Here is a 14,647-nt window from a genome sequence, read left to right on the forward strand (position 1 = left end):
TAAGCTATCTCCACACATCCAATGACAATCTGTGTCTGAGTCGACGTACCAGCACACATCGACCATGGTCTCCCTCAAAATACATTTTCTATACATTTCACAGAATATATTCCACTGTCGGACAAATGTCCGTACAGCTAAACGCAAAATTGAGGCCTTGTTCTTCCTTATCAATAAATCCCCTTCCGCCAAACTCTGTGCTAATCCCCACACACACATACATAGCATTCCACCAGAGGCCTTTTGTCGTCTGAGATCATTAAAATCCATGTTTCTATGGCTTGAATGCAATCCAAAGGCTTTTCAGAAATTCAGGGCTTGTCTCTGGATGGGCGTAGATTCCTTCATAACAAAGTGTAGAAGCGTTTACAAATTGGTAATTCTCTCCGTAGCACATTTCTTTCAGCTCCCTTTGGAGTATTTTTTTCATCTTCTTTTTTAATTAAGGACATATCTGAATATTTTGACGGACCTTTTAAAAAGCTCCATATGTAAACAAATATTCCATGTTATTTTTATTTTTGCAAACAATATGGTCCTAAATAACTTTCCATTTTTCGCATACTTGTGGTCAGGGGAAAGGATAGCACATAGAGCACCATATCTTTTGACTTATTTGTTGTTTTTTTCTTGGTTGGCGTATACCTAAGACTGGGCCCATGTGGCATGTAGCTTCCACTTGTAGGTGTGGATATTTTCATTTTTTTTTCGTTTTTCCCCTTTAGACCGAAACTCTGTAGTCATGCAGTATTGCAGGTCAGTATTGTTCCCCGTTGTCATTGACAGAAACTGTTTTTAACTAGAATTACTTCCCTTGCTCTACCTATAAATAAACCTTGAGCTCTAAGATATATACTTTATTCATATATTTTATATACAGCCATTAACTGACTGATATGAATCCAGTTTTTTTTAATGAGATTATTCTAAAAAATAAATAAAGTACCTGTGCAAATATCCACAAATTGAAGTGTTTCACATTTAAGACATTGGCGCCCTCCAGTGGCTAGTTCTCAGTTTTTACCTGTACAGGCACACTGGAAGGAGCTGATTCAAGTCAAAAGCAAAGTGCATTGAGGTCTATATTACCTAATGCTAATATACACCACAATGAGAAAGTCCAGGGAGAGGACAGAGCATCCGGGCGTCCATGTTTTGTGACTGCCTTGGTGCTCTGAGGAGGGAGGGAGGACAGGTCAAACTATTCTCCTCGATATCGGGTTTGTGTCGTGACTCATGTAACAGCACAGACGAAACAGGACTGAGGATATCTAAGGAGATATATTTATATATATATATTTATATAAACGGGTCTACGACATGACTGCGAGTGAAATGACAGCTAATGGGTGTTTCCCTGCCAAACACAGAAATCAATAAAACACAGAATCCCAAAACCCCCAAGATGAGAGCGGAGAAAGGCCGAATGCTCTGCATTGGACGAGTAAGGATGTCCTATTTTAGAGAGGGGACATCTAATTGTTACACACAAGATGGTGGACGGCTACGGTCTGTGACGTGGGCCCCTATTAAACATGGGGATGTTGACCAAGAAAGGCATATTAGACGGTTTCAATGGTTTGGTGGAGTGAATGAAAGACCGAGTGTGAGAGAGAAAGAGAGTCGTGAAACAGAGAGAGGGAGAGAGACAGAGAGACAGAGAGAAAGATAGATATCTACATGAGCGAAGCCACAACCAATCAAGTTAATATTAACATGAAGCTGGCAGCCTACATCGACACCACCATCTGCCTTTTATAAACCACAGGAGGGGAGATGTAAACCGTTGACGATACTTGTTATTCGGGGCAGGGAGGGACTTTCAAGGCAACCTGATTGGGACGTTCTAGAATGGGAATGCTTTTTGAAGTTGTTATTTTGAGCTAAATTACCTACGCATTATTTATTATTTCTCTGGGCATTAGATTTGCCCATTTTTGTTCCACAAAAAAGATTGTGTATTCTCCAATTCATCTGTGCTAATATAATTTATACAAATTGGTTGAAACAACAAAGGTTGGGTTCAAAGGAGCACTGAAAGGGTCACTGATACATTTAAATAACCTTGGCCAATGTAAACATTAAGGTCAATCTGAGAGCTATGTGCAATTTGTTTTCCAAAACAATATCTAATACGTAGCTCTACAGACCTTTTTTGGTCATTAATAATAATTTTCTCAGGGAAGCTGGCGTAAGAAGAAAACGGTTATGGAAGGTTAACGGTTCAACCTTTAGTGGTTAACCTCCATATTGGTTTGGCAGGAGTCAATATGGTCAAGTGAAAGAAAGGTGAAGTGAACATTTAGCTCTTTGCCAGAAAAAAATAGCTTACATCTGTGTATATTGGCCAAGAAGTGTACTTACTCCTTTAAAGTCTTATTTGATGCTGCGAAATTGGCACCGGGCCAATTCAATGTAAAAGTGGAGGAAAATATCCCTTCCCTGCCATTTGAACACAGTTGATATCACTGTCATGGCAGCCAACCGAGAACCGCATTCTGATTGGCTGCTACACAGCCATGTCAACCCAAAATGATAACCGCCCCCCCCCTCCCCCTCCCCTTGTGACTGACAGTAATCCGATGGCAGCTTACACTATGTACACAAACCAAAACATAACACCAACACCCCCCTTCTGTGGGGCGCTTAACTGATCACTGAGTGGCATTTGTGCAGATTGTCCACAGGTGACAATAAACGATGGTGGATATTATCACTTCACTGGTGTCAATGTCAAACAAGATCAAACAGGGAATACAAAACAAAACAAAAAAACATGGTTTGTTCACGCAAAGAGATGCACCGAACTGGCTTTCCAAACGACGGGTGTTTCTGACGAGGATGAAAAAACAAAAAATGGCGTGAGCGCATCAATAAAAAATAATAACAAAAATTATAGTATTAATAACAAATCGTTGTTGTTTTTTATGGCTAGAGTAGCACTACAAAATACCAAGCTGGAGTTTCTTTGCTCCATGAGTCCAGGCCAATGGGCAGAGTTGCTCAGTAAGTCGAGAGGGGTGGTGTAGGTGAGTTTTGGAGGGGGAGGGACAGGGGGGGACGGGGGGGGGGACGGCACTGCTGGGGCTCTGCTGGGGAAGGCCAGGGCGGAGGTGACGGTGGTGGTCAGTGTGATGGTGGTGGTGGTGGTGGTCATGGTGATGGTTGTGGTGGTGGTGGTGGTGTTGGTGGGGGGGGGGGGGGCTTTATGACTAAAAGAGTGAAGTAAGTATGCGTGTCTCTGTGTGTGTGTGTGTGTGTGTGTGTGTGTGTGTCCATAAACCAGGAGGAGAAGTGTGATTTGTGGGTCCAGCCCCTTGCTCCTTCTCCTTTTCTTCTCTTTTTTTGTGTGTGTCATCATCCCCCTCCCCCACTTTTACCTCGCACGCACAGGCATACACTTTAACCCACACAGAAAGACACACAAACACACCCACACCCACACACACACACACACACACACAAACAACCAACCCCCACACACACACCCACCCACACACACCCCGACCACAACGACAAACGACACACGGCCCCTTGATATCAGAGCTCAAGGTCCCTAGAGATCTGGGTGGCGATGTCCCTAAAGGCCACGGGCGCCCCCCAGAGGCGCGTGTAGCGCACCCCGTTCGAAGTCTCGGAGGCACCCCCCGTGGACAGGTGGCACACCTCGGCGTGGAAGGCCACGCGGGCCCCGGCCGCGCCGCGGCTGCAGGACAGCAGGAAGGGCCCGGCGTGGTGGACCTGGCAGCCGCAGCTCAGGGCCGCGTCCCGCAGGGCCAGGACCACCTCGGCAGGGTCCCGTCGCCGCACGCCGCCGCCGCCGCCGCCGCAGCCGCCCCCCCGCCTCAGATCCCAGCCACATCCGACGGCCCGGGACTCGGACGCTTTTTGATGCCCAGGTAGATGGCGACTGTGAGGGGAGAGAGAGGGGAGGAGGGGTGAGGGGGTTTGGAGGAGCTCCCTAAATCTTAAGGAAGAAGCCCTTGGATTAATGGATGCTTCAGTGTTCATCGTTGTTTTAATAACTTAGTATTTCCTTGAGATAAGCCACAAGCGTTGCTGCTTTTTTATTTATTTATTTATCTACGGCAATATTGGTGATTATTTGTTTGTTTTTTGGGTCATGACTTAATAACTGACTAAGCATTAGGGAGGCTAGACAAGTTCAGAACCACTGGGTAAGAGTGAAGACGACTATGGATACAACAACAAACAGCATCTGTTCAACTATTTGGATTATCAATCCTTCTGGATTTTATTATAAAGTGCATTTTGTTTTACCGTCATGAGGGTATTTTTCCATATTTTTGTGTGAATAACATCTTTACTATAATGCTCTTTCCCCCACTAAAGTTGGAACAAGCGTCCGTGTCGTACGGTAACCCTGCATCTGAAACCAGCGTAAAATACCCACCTTGTGATCGCAAATCTGCTGATTCCCTCAGATTCATTTGTGACCCTGAGGAAGAACGGACAGACGGACACACAGACCCAGTTAGAGATGATCCACTCACAGGGCTTCCCGTTAATTCCACCAAAACACTGATGTCATCAAGACTACGACAGATAAGCATCATAATCCATTCGGCAATGTTCCCTCCCCCATCACACACACACACACACCCGCCCACAACCACTATGACGTTGCATGCCCATTCACTGCTCTGAGATATAATGGAGGAGTGCTGGTTATTTGGATGAGACCACACGGGTGTCAGTGTACTGAACGATGAGGAACATAGCGGCGCCCCCTTGTGTGCAGGAGGGGGCACCGCTGGTTACGGCTTGTTCCTCTCACTCATGCATCATTAAAGCATGCAGGTAGTGCATCAATACAGAGTACTACGGCTTTATGGCCTCGTATAAACAAAATACAACGACAAACAACTCTCAAACACGAATGATAGTAAAACTTAATGGAGGATACAATATGGGATCGCATACGTGAATAAAACCTCACCAAATTAACGGTGACAAAGACCCTGTAGCAAAACGCTGAATAATTAGGAACAGAATAATAATAGATAACATAACCGAGCCATGCATGCTTAAAGGCTCAAGTATGGAGGCCCATACTTGCTCAGGTGGTCATGTCGGTAGGCAGACGGTCGAAACATGAACAGCAACAACAACAACAACAACAATAACAACAACACCTCATTAGTCATGTAAAAGGAGATGGAACAAGTCATGCAGACAGGGCACCAAACACAGATTAGTTTTGACGCTTTGCGACGGTTAGTGCGACAGATAGACGGGTTACACAGGCAAGATGGACCTTCTCGCTTTCCCCTCCCCCCAAAGAACAGGTGGAGAGGGGGCGGAAGGGGTGTGGTCAACGAGCACAAAGGCAAACAGAAGAAGAAGAAGAAGAGGAAGAAGAAGAGGTAGTAGAGGCGAGACGCGGGGGGAACTTACTAACTGTTTTTGATCCTTGCGGTAGAGTACAACCCGACACTGATTTGTTTGAACCCTGGCGCTTAGAGGGGTCGAGGTTGACCCTGGTGCCCGGGAGAGGAAAACCAGATCAAGTTGGAGAAAATGAGAAGAGGAGTCAAGGAGGGAGGAGGGGAGACGGGACAGGGGGAGAGTGTTGGAGCGGGGGAGGCAGAGTGGGAGTAGTAAGGGAGGGGGAGTAAGGCAATATAATTGAATCACAGCAAAGAGTAGAAGGGAGGAGAAGTGCTCATGAGGAGCCTACTGGAGAGGATAAAGCTGGGTTTGATCAGATTATACATGTGATTATGAAGACCGTGTGGGGGATGGGAGAGGAGGAGGAGGAGGAGGAGGAGGAGGAGGAGGTGGGGTGGGGAGGTGGGGTGGGGAGGTGGGGGGGATTAATCCAGAGACAAAGCAAAGGGGCCTGTCTTAAAGTGTGTCTCTGAGGGTTCAGAAACCGTATGATTTGATTCCTCATTTCCCAGGGGATGGGACTTTTATACGATTTGTGATGTATTTGGTACACAATCATCTGATGAAATGGAACACAGATCTGATGCGCCCTAGTCGAACTAAGAATATGTTTCTACTTCGAATAATATCTTTGTATATACGTATATACTTATGATGCTAATATGCTTAAGCACAAATATACAATATGTGCATATTTGCATGCATCGGTCTAGGTTGCGAACTGGGACACATGCACAAGTGATTAGTTATTTAATGAGCAGTTTAACAACAAATGCTTCACAGTATATGGGGTAAAGAAACTAAGAACAGACAGTTCTATTTCAAGACACTTAGACTTGAGCAAATGGATTAGAGCAACCTAAGGTAAACAGAAAGCATCCACCCAATTGTGCAGTTCGATGCACAACTCCCTGTTTAATGTGGGACCGGCCATTGTTTTCTCCTACTGCAGCTCTCTTGCCCACAGTTGTCAATGAAGGCCTTTTGTATTGACAATGAATGGCCTTATTGTCTTTGCCGGCCCTGAGGGCAGGACCAAAACCACGGACAACAACTGTACAGGGTCTGGACTATTTGCCAGAATCGGCTCCCTCTTTTTAATGTGTCTAACTTTGGACCGCCGTGAGTGTTGTCACACTGATCACAGTGATGGCCCGCTGTGATCAGTGAGTGACAACAACGGAAGCGTCCTTAATTACAGTATCAGCTAGTCCGCCGAAGACCCTACAGGAACATCAACCCCAAATTAGAGGCCCAAATGCTAACCCTCTCTTTCCCAAGCGGAAAGCATACCGAAGCGGAGAGCCACTCCAGCACCACGGCAGGTGGGGAACGAAACCCCAAACTGAGGACCGAATCACGGTGGTGGTGGTGGTGGTGGTGGTGGTGGTGGGTGTGGGGGAGGTGGTGTGTGTGTGTGTGTGTGTGGGGGGGGGGGGGGGTGGTGGTGCTGGTGGTGGTGTGGTGGTGCGCTACCTGCGTGTGAGTTTGGAGGTCAGCTTGGTGAAGAGGTTGGAGGTGGCCCGGCTGCGTGCGTGCGGCAGCGGGCTGGCTTCGTGGTGGGAGAGGGTGGGCGAGGTGGGCGGGGCCGAGTAGACGGGGGCCCCGCGGTCCCTCAGCTGGCCCCCGTGGAAGGTGCTGCGGATGGTGGAGCCCCGGGTGAGGCGACAGCGGTCCGTGGAGGAGGTGGAGGAGGAGGAGGCGCCCGCCCCGGAGATGCTGAGGGTGGAGGGGGAGGCCGGGGGGATGCGATGGCTCAGGGAACTGGGGGGGGGGGGGGGGGGGGGGGGGGGGGGGTACAGTAGGAGGGGATTTCAACAACGGCGACGTTAATAAGGCGTACTTATCGGCTGCACTCTCTTCTGCTAGCTAGTAAAACAGCTAACATGGCACTGAGCTGTCGTCTTCGTCCCCACCCACCCTAAGCCGTTCTTTTATTTTCTCACCCAAAAATAGTTTTTGGCACGTGTAATCATGGCACTTAAACGTGTCGCGCCCGCCAGGACGAGGCTTTGGCGGCTCCGACAGAGGACAGCCCGGCTATGTGTCTTCATCAAAATGGACGTCCCCGTGTCGTATCTCTAGCCACACTGATCCCCGATTGCCTCCCTGCAGCAGCCCGCACGTGTGGACACAGCAGGGGCCAAAGGTCACACACACACCTGTTCTCCTTGCCGTTCTGCAGGAGAGATTGTCGATCGGTGCCGGCGCGGTCCGTGCACACGTACGTGTTCCGACGTGTCATGGCGCTCCCCGGGATGTTATTCTACGACGCAGAAAACAAATTTATATAAAAATTGTGTAACTACCTACCATCCGTCAAATCGTCCAACTGGAGCACATCACCCACTGGAGGGATTTGATTCAAGCGTTGGCTGAAACGTAGACATAACGTAGTCATAACTTCATTGGTCTGTGTTGTCTGTGGCTGGCGGCTCAGTTGTAGCCAGTGAAATGATCCCCCACTATTAATGTAAGTCTCAAGGTGTATTGGATGTACCGGGGCAGTGCATCACTGCATCAGACTCGGCTGGAGCTTATTTAATGGAAGGCCTCTATAAAGGTCTCCGGCGGTTCCATTATGGGAACTTGATACTGAGGCTGAGTTCACAGGAAAACATGCTGTTGGCAGTGTTCGAAAATGCAAAAGGACGCGTTGCCCTGCTGCATCGATTTAACGAGACCTACATTGACAGGTGTGCCCGGATGTTGTTTTTCTAACCATCGCTATGGCAACTGTCGGTCAATCATATGGGAGGCCTATTATAAGATTTCGAGAGGTCAGATGGAAAATGTTTACATTGTAGTGCCATGGAGACGCCACGACCGGTCTCCTCCTTTATCTATATATCTGACACATCTTGGGCAATTCCTATATCAACATTAAATATTAAATGCGTCAATCAATTAAGACATAAAAAGCAGTAATAAATCTCACAAGCCCTTATTACCACATAGATCGTTGTTGCATGTTTGTCAAATGCGCCAAACAAAAGAGTGGAATTATACGATTGACACAGTGACACTGCTAACGCAAATCACTGCAATCGCACTGCGGAAACACAAAAGTCCTCTGCCGTTTGTGTCGGAGGGCGCATTGACCACCACACACACATCCGTCCATCCGCTGCTAAAACGTGTCGGGCAGCGGGGGACGTCCGGTGACCCCCCCCCCACCCCCCCCCCCCACCCCCCCAACGTCTGCGTGCGGACGCTCACCGTGGTGGCGGTCATCTCCTTGCGCCGGTCGGGGATCTCCGACTTGTTGGGGTTGTTGGCGCTGCTGACCATCGGGCTGGAGGGCGGCAGGCTGTGGCTGCCCATCACGCTGCAGCTGGCCTTCCGGGACGGCATGCGGCCCTCCCTGAGCTCCCGGTCCCCCGTGCTAGTGGGGCTCCGCTTGGGGTGCATGACGGGCATGGAGGGGCCGCCTGGACATTGGAGGACAAAAGGGTCGCAGAGAAAAAAACAGGTAAGGTGGCTTTCTGTTTTGTGGACACAAGGGTGTGTGAGTGTGTGTTTGTGTTTGTGTGTGTTGCGTAATTTATAAAATGGGTGTCTCGTGTTCTTTCTCACTCTTAAGGATGTAACCGATGCCTCTGCGTTGGAAGTGCAAGATGGGGGATTACTATCTACCTTTGGTAAAAGACTAACCATTTGATTCTAAGTGACTTCGTTGGTCATCTTGCTTGAGGATGCCTACAGGCATGCTGCAGACATTGGGGATCGTACCCGGTGCCTTTCGGCTGGGCTACACTATCCTGACCCCATTATATAACAATACAGCAGTGTGGCAAATAAATAGGGGTACATAAATAACCTTAAATAACCCATTGGGTTATTGGGTCATTATGTGAAGAGACCATTCAACACATTGAACCAGCACCAATATTAGACTCACAGAAGTCGCTGTGTCTTCTCTGCCTGTGGTAGGTGGAGGCGCTGCGCTGGGTCTTGCTATGGGAGGAGGAAGAGGAGGAAGAGGAGGAGCCGGTGGCCGAGGAGTGCTTGTTGGTTCCGTTGGTGATGGGGCTGGGTCGTACCCGTGCCAGGGACAGACTGCTGGCAGAACGGGTCTCGCCTGTCCCGTCCTGTTACCGGGGGCGACAGATAGAGAAGGTGTGACCGTGTCCATAGCAGATCTGTTAGAGATCGGCTTGGTGATCGTGGCTGTTTTTGTCCTGTTCATTATACATTTTTGCAGTTGTAACCTTTATTTAAAGCAACACTAATTCTTAGCACATACACATATCAACAACAAGAAATGTCTCTTACACTAGGATGGTCTGGCAGCAGTAACTGATCTTGAAGTGGTACAAGTATTGTAGCACAACAGCAGTAGGGCACAGCCACTGTGACACAATCCCATTGCTGTAGCGACATACTTCCGTATGGCTCACCTCTGTCTTGAGGCCCAGCAGCAGGTAGGTGGCGGTGACCTCGTTGTATTTCTGATTCAGCAGAGCGTCCTTGATTTCCTCCGGTGTGAAGCCCATCCCAACCATCACCTCTAAAAAAGGCACACAATAACACAGGGAGAACCGATTGGATTTTTTCGTTCCATCAGGTTCAAATGGATGCAAGGTCTCCATCGGCGGATGAGCCTTGAATAGGGACGCATGATGAATAACCTGGAGCCGATATGGAAGCTCCGGTGGGTCAGTTTCTTGGTAGCTCACCTATGCGAGCCGCGTCGCTGTAGTCCTCGACCGGCTCTATGTGGGGCTTCAAGTCCTCCCCCTCAAAGCCTGAATTGATCCATTTGTCCTTCATGACTTGCTGTAGAACGGGACGGACAGAAAGGCAAATCATTATTATAAATCACAGTAGAAAATGTGCACTACGACTTTGTATAATTTGTCTAATGCTCTTGTTGCTGATCACTAATGGAGACAGAAATTAAGCCGCAATTTCAATCATTCCTATGGAACAAACAGATGTTTTGGGAATATTATGATAGCTGAGCTATAAGCTATAAGCTACAGCTATCTTTATATTAAGATAACCAGTTTTGTGTTCCATCTGCATCGGTTACGCATTAAACAACAAACCAACCCTACAATAAGCAAACTGACTCTATTCTATTTCAGACTAGCCCAAGCGGTATCAAAGTACATTTTAAAACCCACCGGCTTTCAACAGTGCCAAGACACAGACAGCGCCGTGAATACTTCCCCCGCTGTTTGAGTTTGAGTAGGAGTGAACTGAACGTGTGAGTGTGTTCCGCTCACGTCTAGGGTGCAGCGCTTGGTGGGGTTGAGCACCAGGAAGCGGCGGAGGATTCCCTCGCAGTCCGTTGACATGTAGAAGGGAACGCGGTACTTCCCTCGCAGAACGCGCTCTCTCAGCTCCTGCAGGGCGCGCACCAGACACACCAGTTAGGCAAAGTGCTTTTAGACGTCAACGCAACATTAACGGGGGCTTGGCAAATTAAACTGAATTAACTAACGTTTTTGCTGTTATGTTGAACGGTGAAGTCACGTGACTAAACCAAAACAATGGAGATAATTACTAGTGTAGAAAGTAAATAGTACCGGGAAAAGTAATGACCCAGTACGCGCAAGGGTACATGTGTGTATTTTCCAAACCAAACATTGTCTCCTCAAGCCCTTAATCTTCTTCCTATTAAAATATAGTCTCTGGGCTAATCTGACTACATACTCTGCTGAGGCAATTAAGCAATAAAAATAAAATAAAACACCACACCTGATGTTTAATGCACACAGCACTTACAACTCCCATCCAGTCTTAACCACACACCAACAATGGAGAATAGTCTCTGGAAACATCAGTGTAAAATCAGTGTCACATAAACCCAGACATCCCCATGGGACTCCTCTCTGCGCGGCCCAGACCTCCTCCTCGTCTGTGAGCTCTGCTTGGACATGGCTCCGCTTGCCTTGAGGTTCTGCCCGTCGAAGGGCAGCGAGCCGCTGACCAGCGTGTACAGGATGACCCCCAGGCTCCAGACGTCCACCTCGGGCCCGTCGTACTTCTTGCCCTGGAAGAGCTCCGGGGCGGCGTAGGGCGGGGAGCCGCAGAAGGTGTCCAGCTTGTTCCCCAGGGTGAACTCGTTGCTGAAGCCGAAGTCGGCGATCTTGATGTTGGCGTCGGCGTCCAGCAGCAGGTTCTCCGCCTGGGGATGAGAGCGATGGGAATGATGGATGGACGGACGGATGGATGGACGGATGGATGGATGGATGGACGGACGGTTGAATGGACGGACGGATGGATGGACGGATGGATGGATGGACGGACGGATGGACGGACGGACGGGTGGACGGATGGATGGACGGACGGATGGATTGATGGATGGATGGATGGATGGATGGATGGATGGATGGATGGATGGATGGATGGATGGGTGGATGGAAGGACGGAAGGATGGATGGATGGGTAATGGATTAAAGATTGGACGTATTTATGGAGGTTGGAGTAAAAGGGATCCGTAAGAAAGAAGAGCGATAATGGAGAACCACAGGAGGAGGGCAGGAAGGTGAGGTACAGGAAGAGAGAGCGGTCAGAAATAGAATAGGAAACGTAAGAATGGAAAGTGGTACAATAGAGAGGCCGGCAAGCAGAGAGGAAGTTGTGGATAGAAATGAGAGCGAGAGAGAAAAGATATAAAAAAAGGGAGAGAAAATGAGATAGTGAGAGAACGAGAGACAGATGGGAAAGGGGAGGGGAGGGGGGGAGCGTTCACTTGTGTGTCATCCAACAGGAGAGATGCTGGACATGACTCATTGAGAAAAACAAAGAAATACATTTAAAGAGTTTAAATATAACATATTTCCCGAACACAGATAAGCCCCTTTTTCTCATGTTTCTGCCAACAAAATAAAAAAAAGGGAAAACTAAGAATAGCTTCTCTCGACACAGCTCTGGTATGTGATTAAGATGATGTGTGCAGTTTCACCATTCATAGATTACCACTTGTCCCATTTCAGGTTTGTTCTAATCTTGTCAAGGAAAGAAATTAGCCCTCGTCACAAATGTACCCTAATATAGCCTCTTGAACCCTGCCAAAAATGTTCATACATTTATCAAGGTTTTTTTTTTACCTTTAAATCTCGGTGTACAATGTATTTCTGGTGGCAGTAGTGGACAGCAGAAACGATCTGAAACACAAGATGGACACGGACATGAATGCAAGGTAACAGGCCTTCTGTATGGACCTGGGACAACTCTTTGTAATATTCTGTACAGAATACTATAACATCAAGGATCAGATCTAATCTGATGCATTCCTGCCCTCATAATAAACATTTGCATTGAGTTCATACATTGGGTTTCTTTCATTCGAGTATACAGTTTGTCCAGAAGGAGAGATGAGGAGATGCTGCACACTTACCTGTCGAAATTTGGCTCTGGCTTCAATCTCCTTCATTCTCCCGTGAGACACAAGGTAATCAAAGACTTCACCTGAGGGCCCCACCCAAACACATCAGATCCATTCAATAGACCCAAGAACAGATCTCAAACCGGAATGCTGTAAAGCATATACTGATGCTGAATAGCCCACATTTCCCATATGTGTTCAATATTATAACTTATTGTTCAAATTCAATGACTAAATAAGTATATGTAATATATATAAATTTATATTTATCCATCCCAAAGAACAAAATCCACTTGATGAATATTATAATTTTGAAACCATTTTGTAGAAGATACAGATTCATGTAAGAACATAATTCAGGTTATTTGAAATCAAGTCAAGATGAGGAAAATTATGCGAACATCCTTAAACTATAGCATAAGCCTTTTGTATTTGAAAGTGTAAAATGTATATATCATGCCCAAAATTCTCAATCATTGTGCCTTTGGCATTGATGGAAAAGGCAAAAGACATGTTTGTCTGTCGGTACATCTTTCCCTAAAAAACGTTACATTTCAGATTCAAAGAGATATTGTCAGTGTGAGACATCCGCGCCACAGTGGCCTTTGTGACGTGTGTGTTCCTGGACCCCAGCTGTCCGCCTATGGGTTATAACCTATTGCATCACTTCCTGTGCTCGTGATTCCTAGACAGCAGTGTGACCCACCTCCACTGGCGTACTCCATGATGAGGTAAAGGGTCTTATCTGTCTCAATCACCTCAAACAGCTGCACTATAGACCCAAACAGAAACATTACAGGCAAAAATATTAAAATGAATCCCAATCACGTTTGGAATATGAACACACACACACACACACACACACACACACACACACACACACACACACACACAGCCATCGCTGGTCCGTCATAACACCTGCGGACATGTTGCTAATTCCGTGGGCGTTTTTGATCCATACAACATTTCAGCTTTAGAAAATCCCTGTCCCCTCCCCCGCCTGTGTGTGTGTGTGTGTGTGTGTGTGTGTGTGTGTGTGTGTGTGTGTGTGTGTGTGTGTGTGTGTGTGTGTGTGTGTGTGTGTGTGTGTGTGTATGTGTGCGCGTCTGCCTGTGACCTCTATATCAGGACCTGAGGAGTTCCCAGTTAAATCACGGTCAACTGCTTCTCTAAAGGCTATTCAACATCCACTGGGTTAGGACCCGGCATCGCTGAAACGCTTCTGTCTGGACACACACACGCACATGGAAGCGTGCACACGCCCACATATGCACTCCTGCACCCACTCAACAAAGTGTTTCACTACGGAGCACTGGCACGGATGTACACTCACATGAACACAAACAAACACAACCGGTCACATGGATATTACCCACGTTTGGGTAACACAAAATACTAGAGGATGTTTCTTACCTATGTTCGGGTGATTCAAACCTTTCATTATTCGCACCTCCCGAAAGAGCTGGAGAGGAGGGCACAAATGAGGATTTTACGGATGATTAGAGTGAAAACAAATAACATCACAGTATAAATAATTGACTGTTTGTCTCTTTTTGTTGTCTTCTCCCTTTTGAGCATAATATCCAATGAATGAAGAAATATTCATTCATGTTAGATTTTCTTCAGATACATATAGTGACTGTTATCCCAATCAATGCCCATCTGTTCACATAAAACCTCCTCTTAGGAGTTTTCAGTTTCCCATGACTCACATGCCATGGTATCAAAAAGCATAATATTTTTCTATATTGGTGAAATTCTTAATCCTGAGGTAAGTCCCTTTCCCTCCCTTTGCTTTTATTACGTACTTAAGCTATTTTTAGTCTTGTCCCATCAAAGTTTTCCATCCCAGGTTTTTGTGTTTCGTTCCTTAACCTCTCTTTGAAGAAACGTGGC

The 14,647-nt window shown here is 47.1% G+C and overlaps 1 protein-coding gene across 1 annotated transcript in view; it reads right to left on the reverse strand.

Moving 5' to 3' along the window:
• Positions 1 to 3,540: 3,540 nt before the first annotated feature.
• The window catches only part of mark4a (MAP/microtubule affinity-regulating kinase 4a), a 13,216-nt gene continuing 2,109 nt past the window's right edge, over positions 3,541 to 14,647 (reverse strand). The window contains exons 2-15 of the mRNA XM_056594835.1: positions 14,165 to 14,213; positions 13,458 to 13,523; positions 12,764 to 12,834; positions 12,474 to 12,530; positions 11,312 to 11,548; positions 10,644 to 10,763; positions 10,092 to 10,191; positions 9,813 to 9,922; positions 9,299 to 9,503; positions 8,632 to 8,843; positions 7,575 to 7,678; positions 6,889 to 7,176; positions 4,415 to 4,459; positions 3,541 to 3,910 (exon numbers count right to left, since the gene is read on the reverse strand). Of these exons, the coding sequence (XP_056450810.1) occupies positions 3,541 to 3,910; positions 4,415 to 4,459; positions 6,889 to 7,176; positions 7,575 to 7,678; positions 8,632 to 8,843; positions 9,299 to 9,503; positions 9,813 to 9,922; positions 10,092 to 10,191; positions 10,644 to 10,763; positions 11,312 to 11,548; positions 12,474 to 12,530; positions 12,764 to 12,834; positions 13,458 to 13,523; positions 14,165 to 14,213 (2,034 nt within the window). The remainder of the gene's footprint in view (positions 3,911 to 4,414; positions 4,460 to 6,888; positions 7,177 to 7,574; positions 7,679 to 8,631; positions 8,844 to 9,298; positions 9,504 to 9,812; positions 9,923 to 10,091; positions 10,192 to 10,643; positions 10,764 to 11,311; positions 11,549 to 12,473; positions 12,531 to 12,763; positions 12,835 to 13,457; positions 13,524 to 14,164; positions 14,214 to 14,647) is intronic.

Source organism: Gadus chalcogrammus, chromosome 7 (genome assembly GCF_026213295.1).
Source record: "Gadus chalcogrammus isolate NIFS_2021 chromosome 7, NIFS_Gcha_1.0, whole genome shotgun sequence".
NCBI classification, from domain to species: Eukaryota; Metazoa; Chordata; class Actinopteri; order Gadiformes; family Gadidae; genus Gadus; species Gadus chalcogrammus.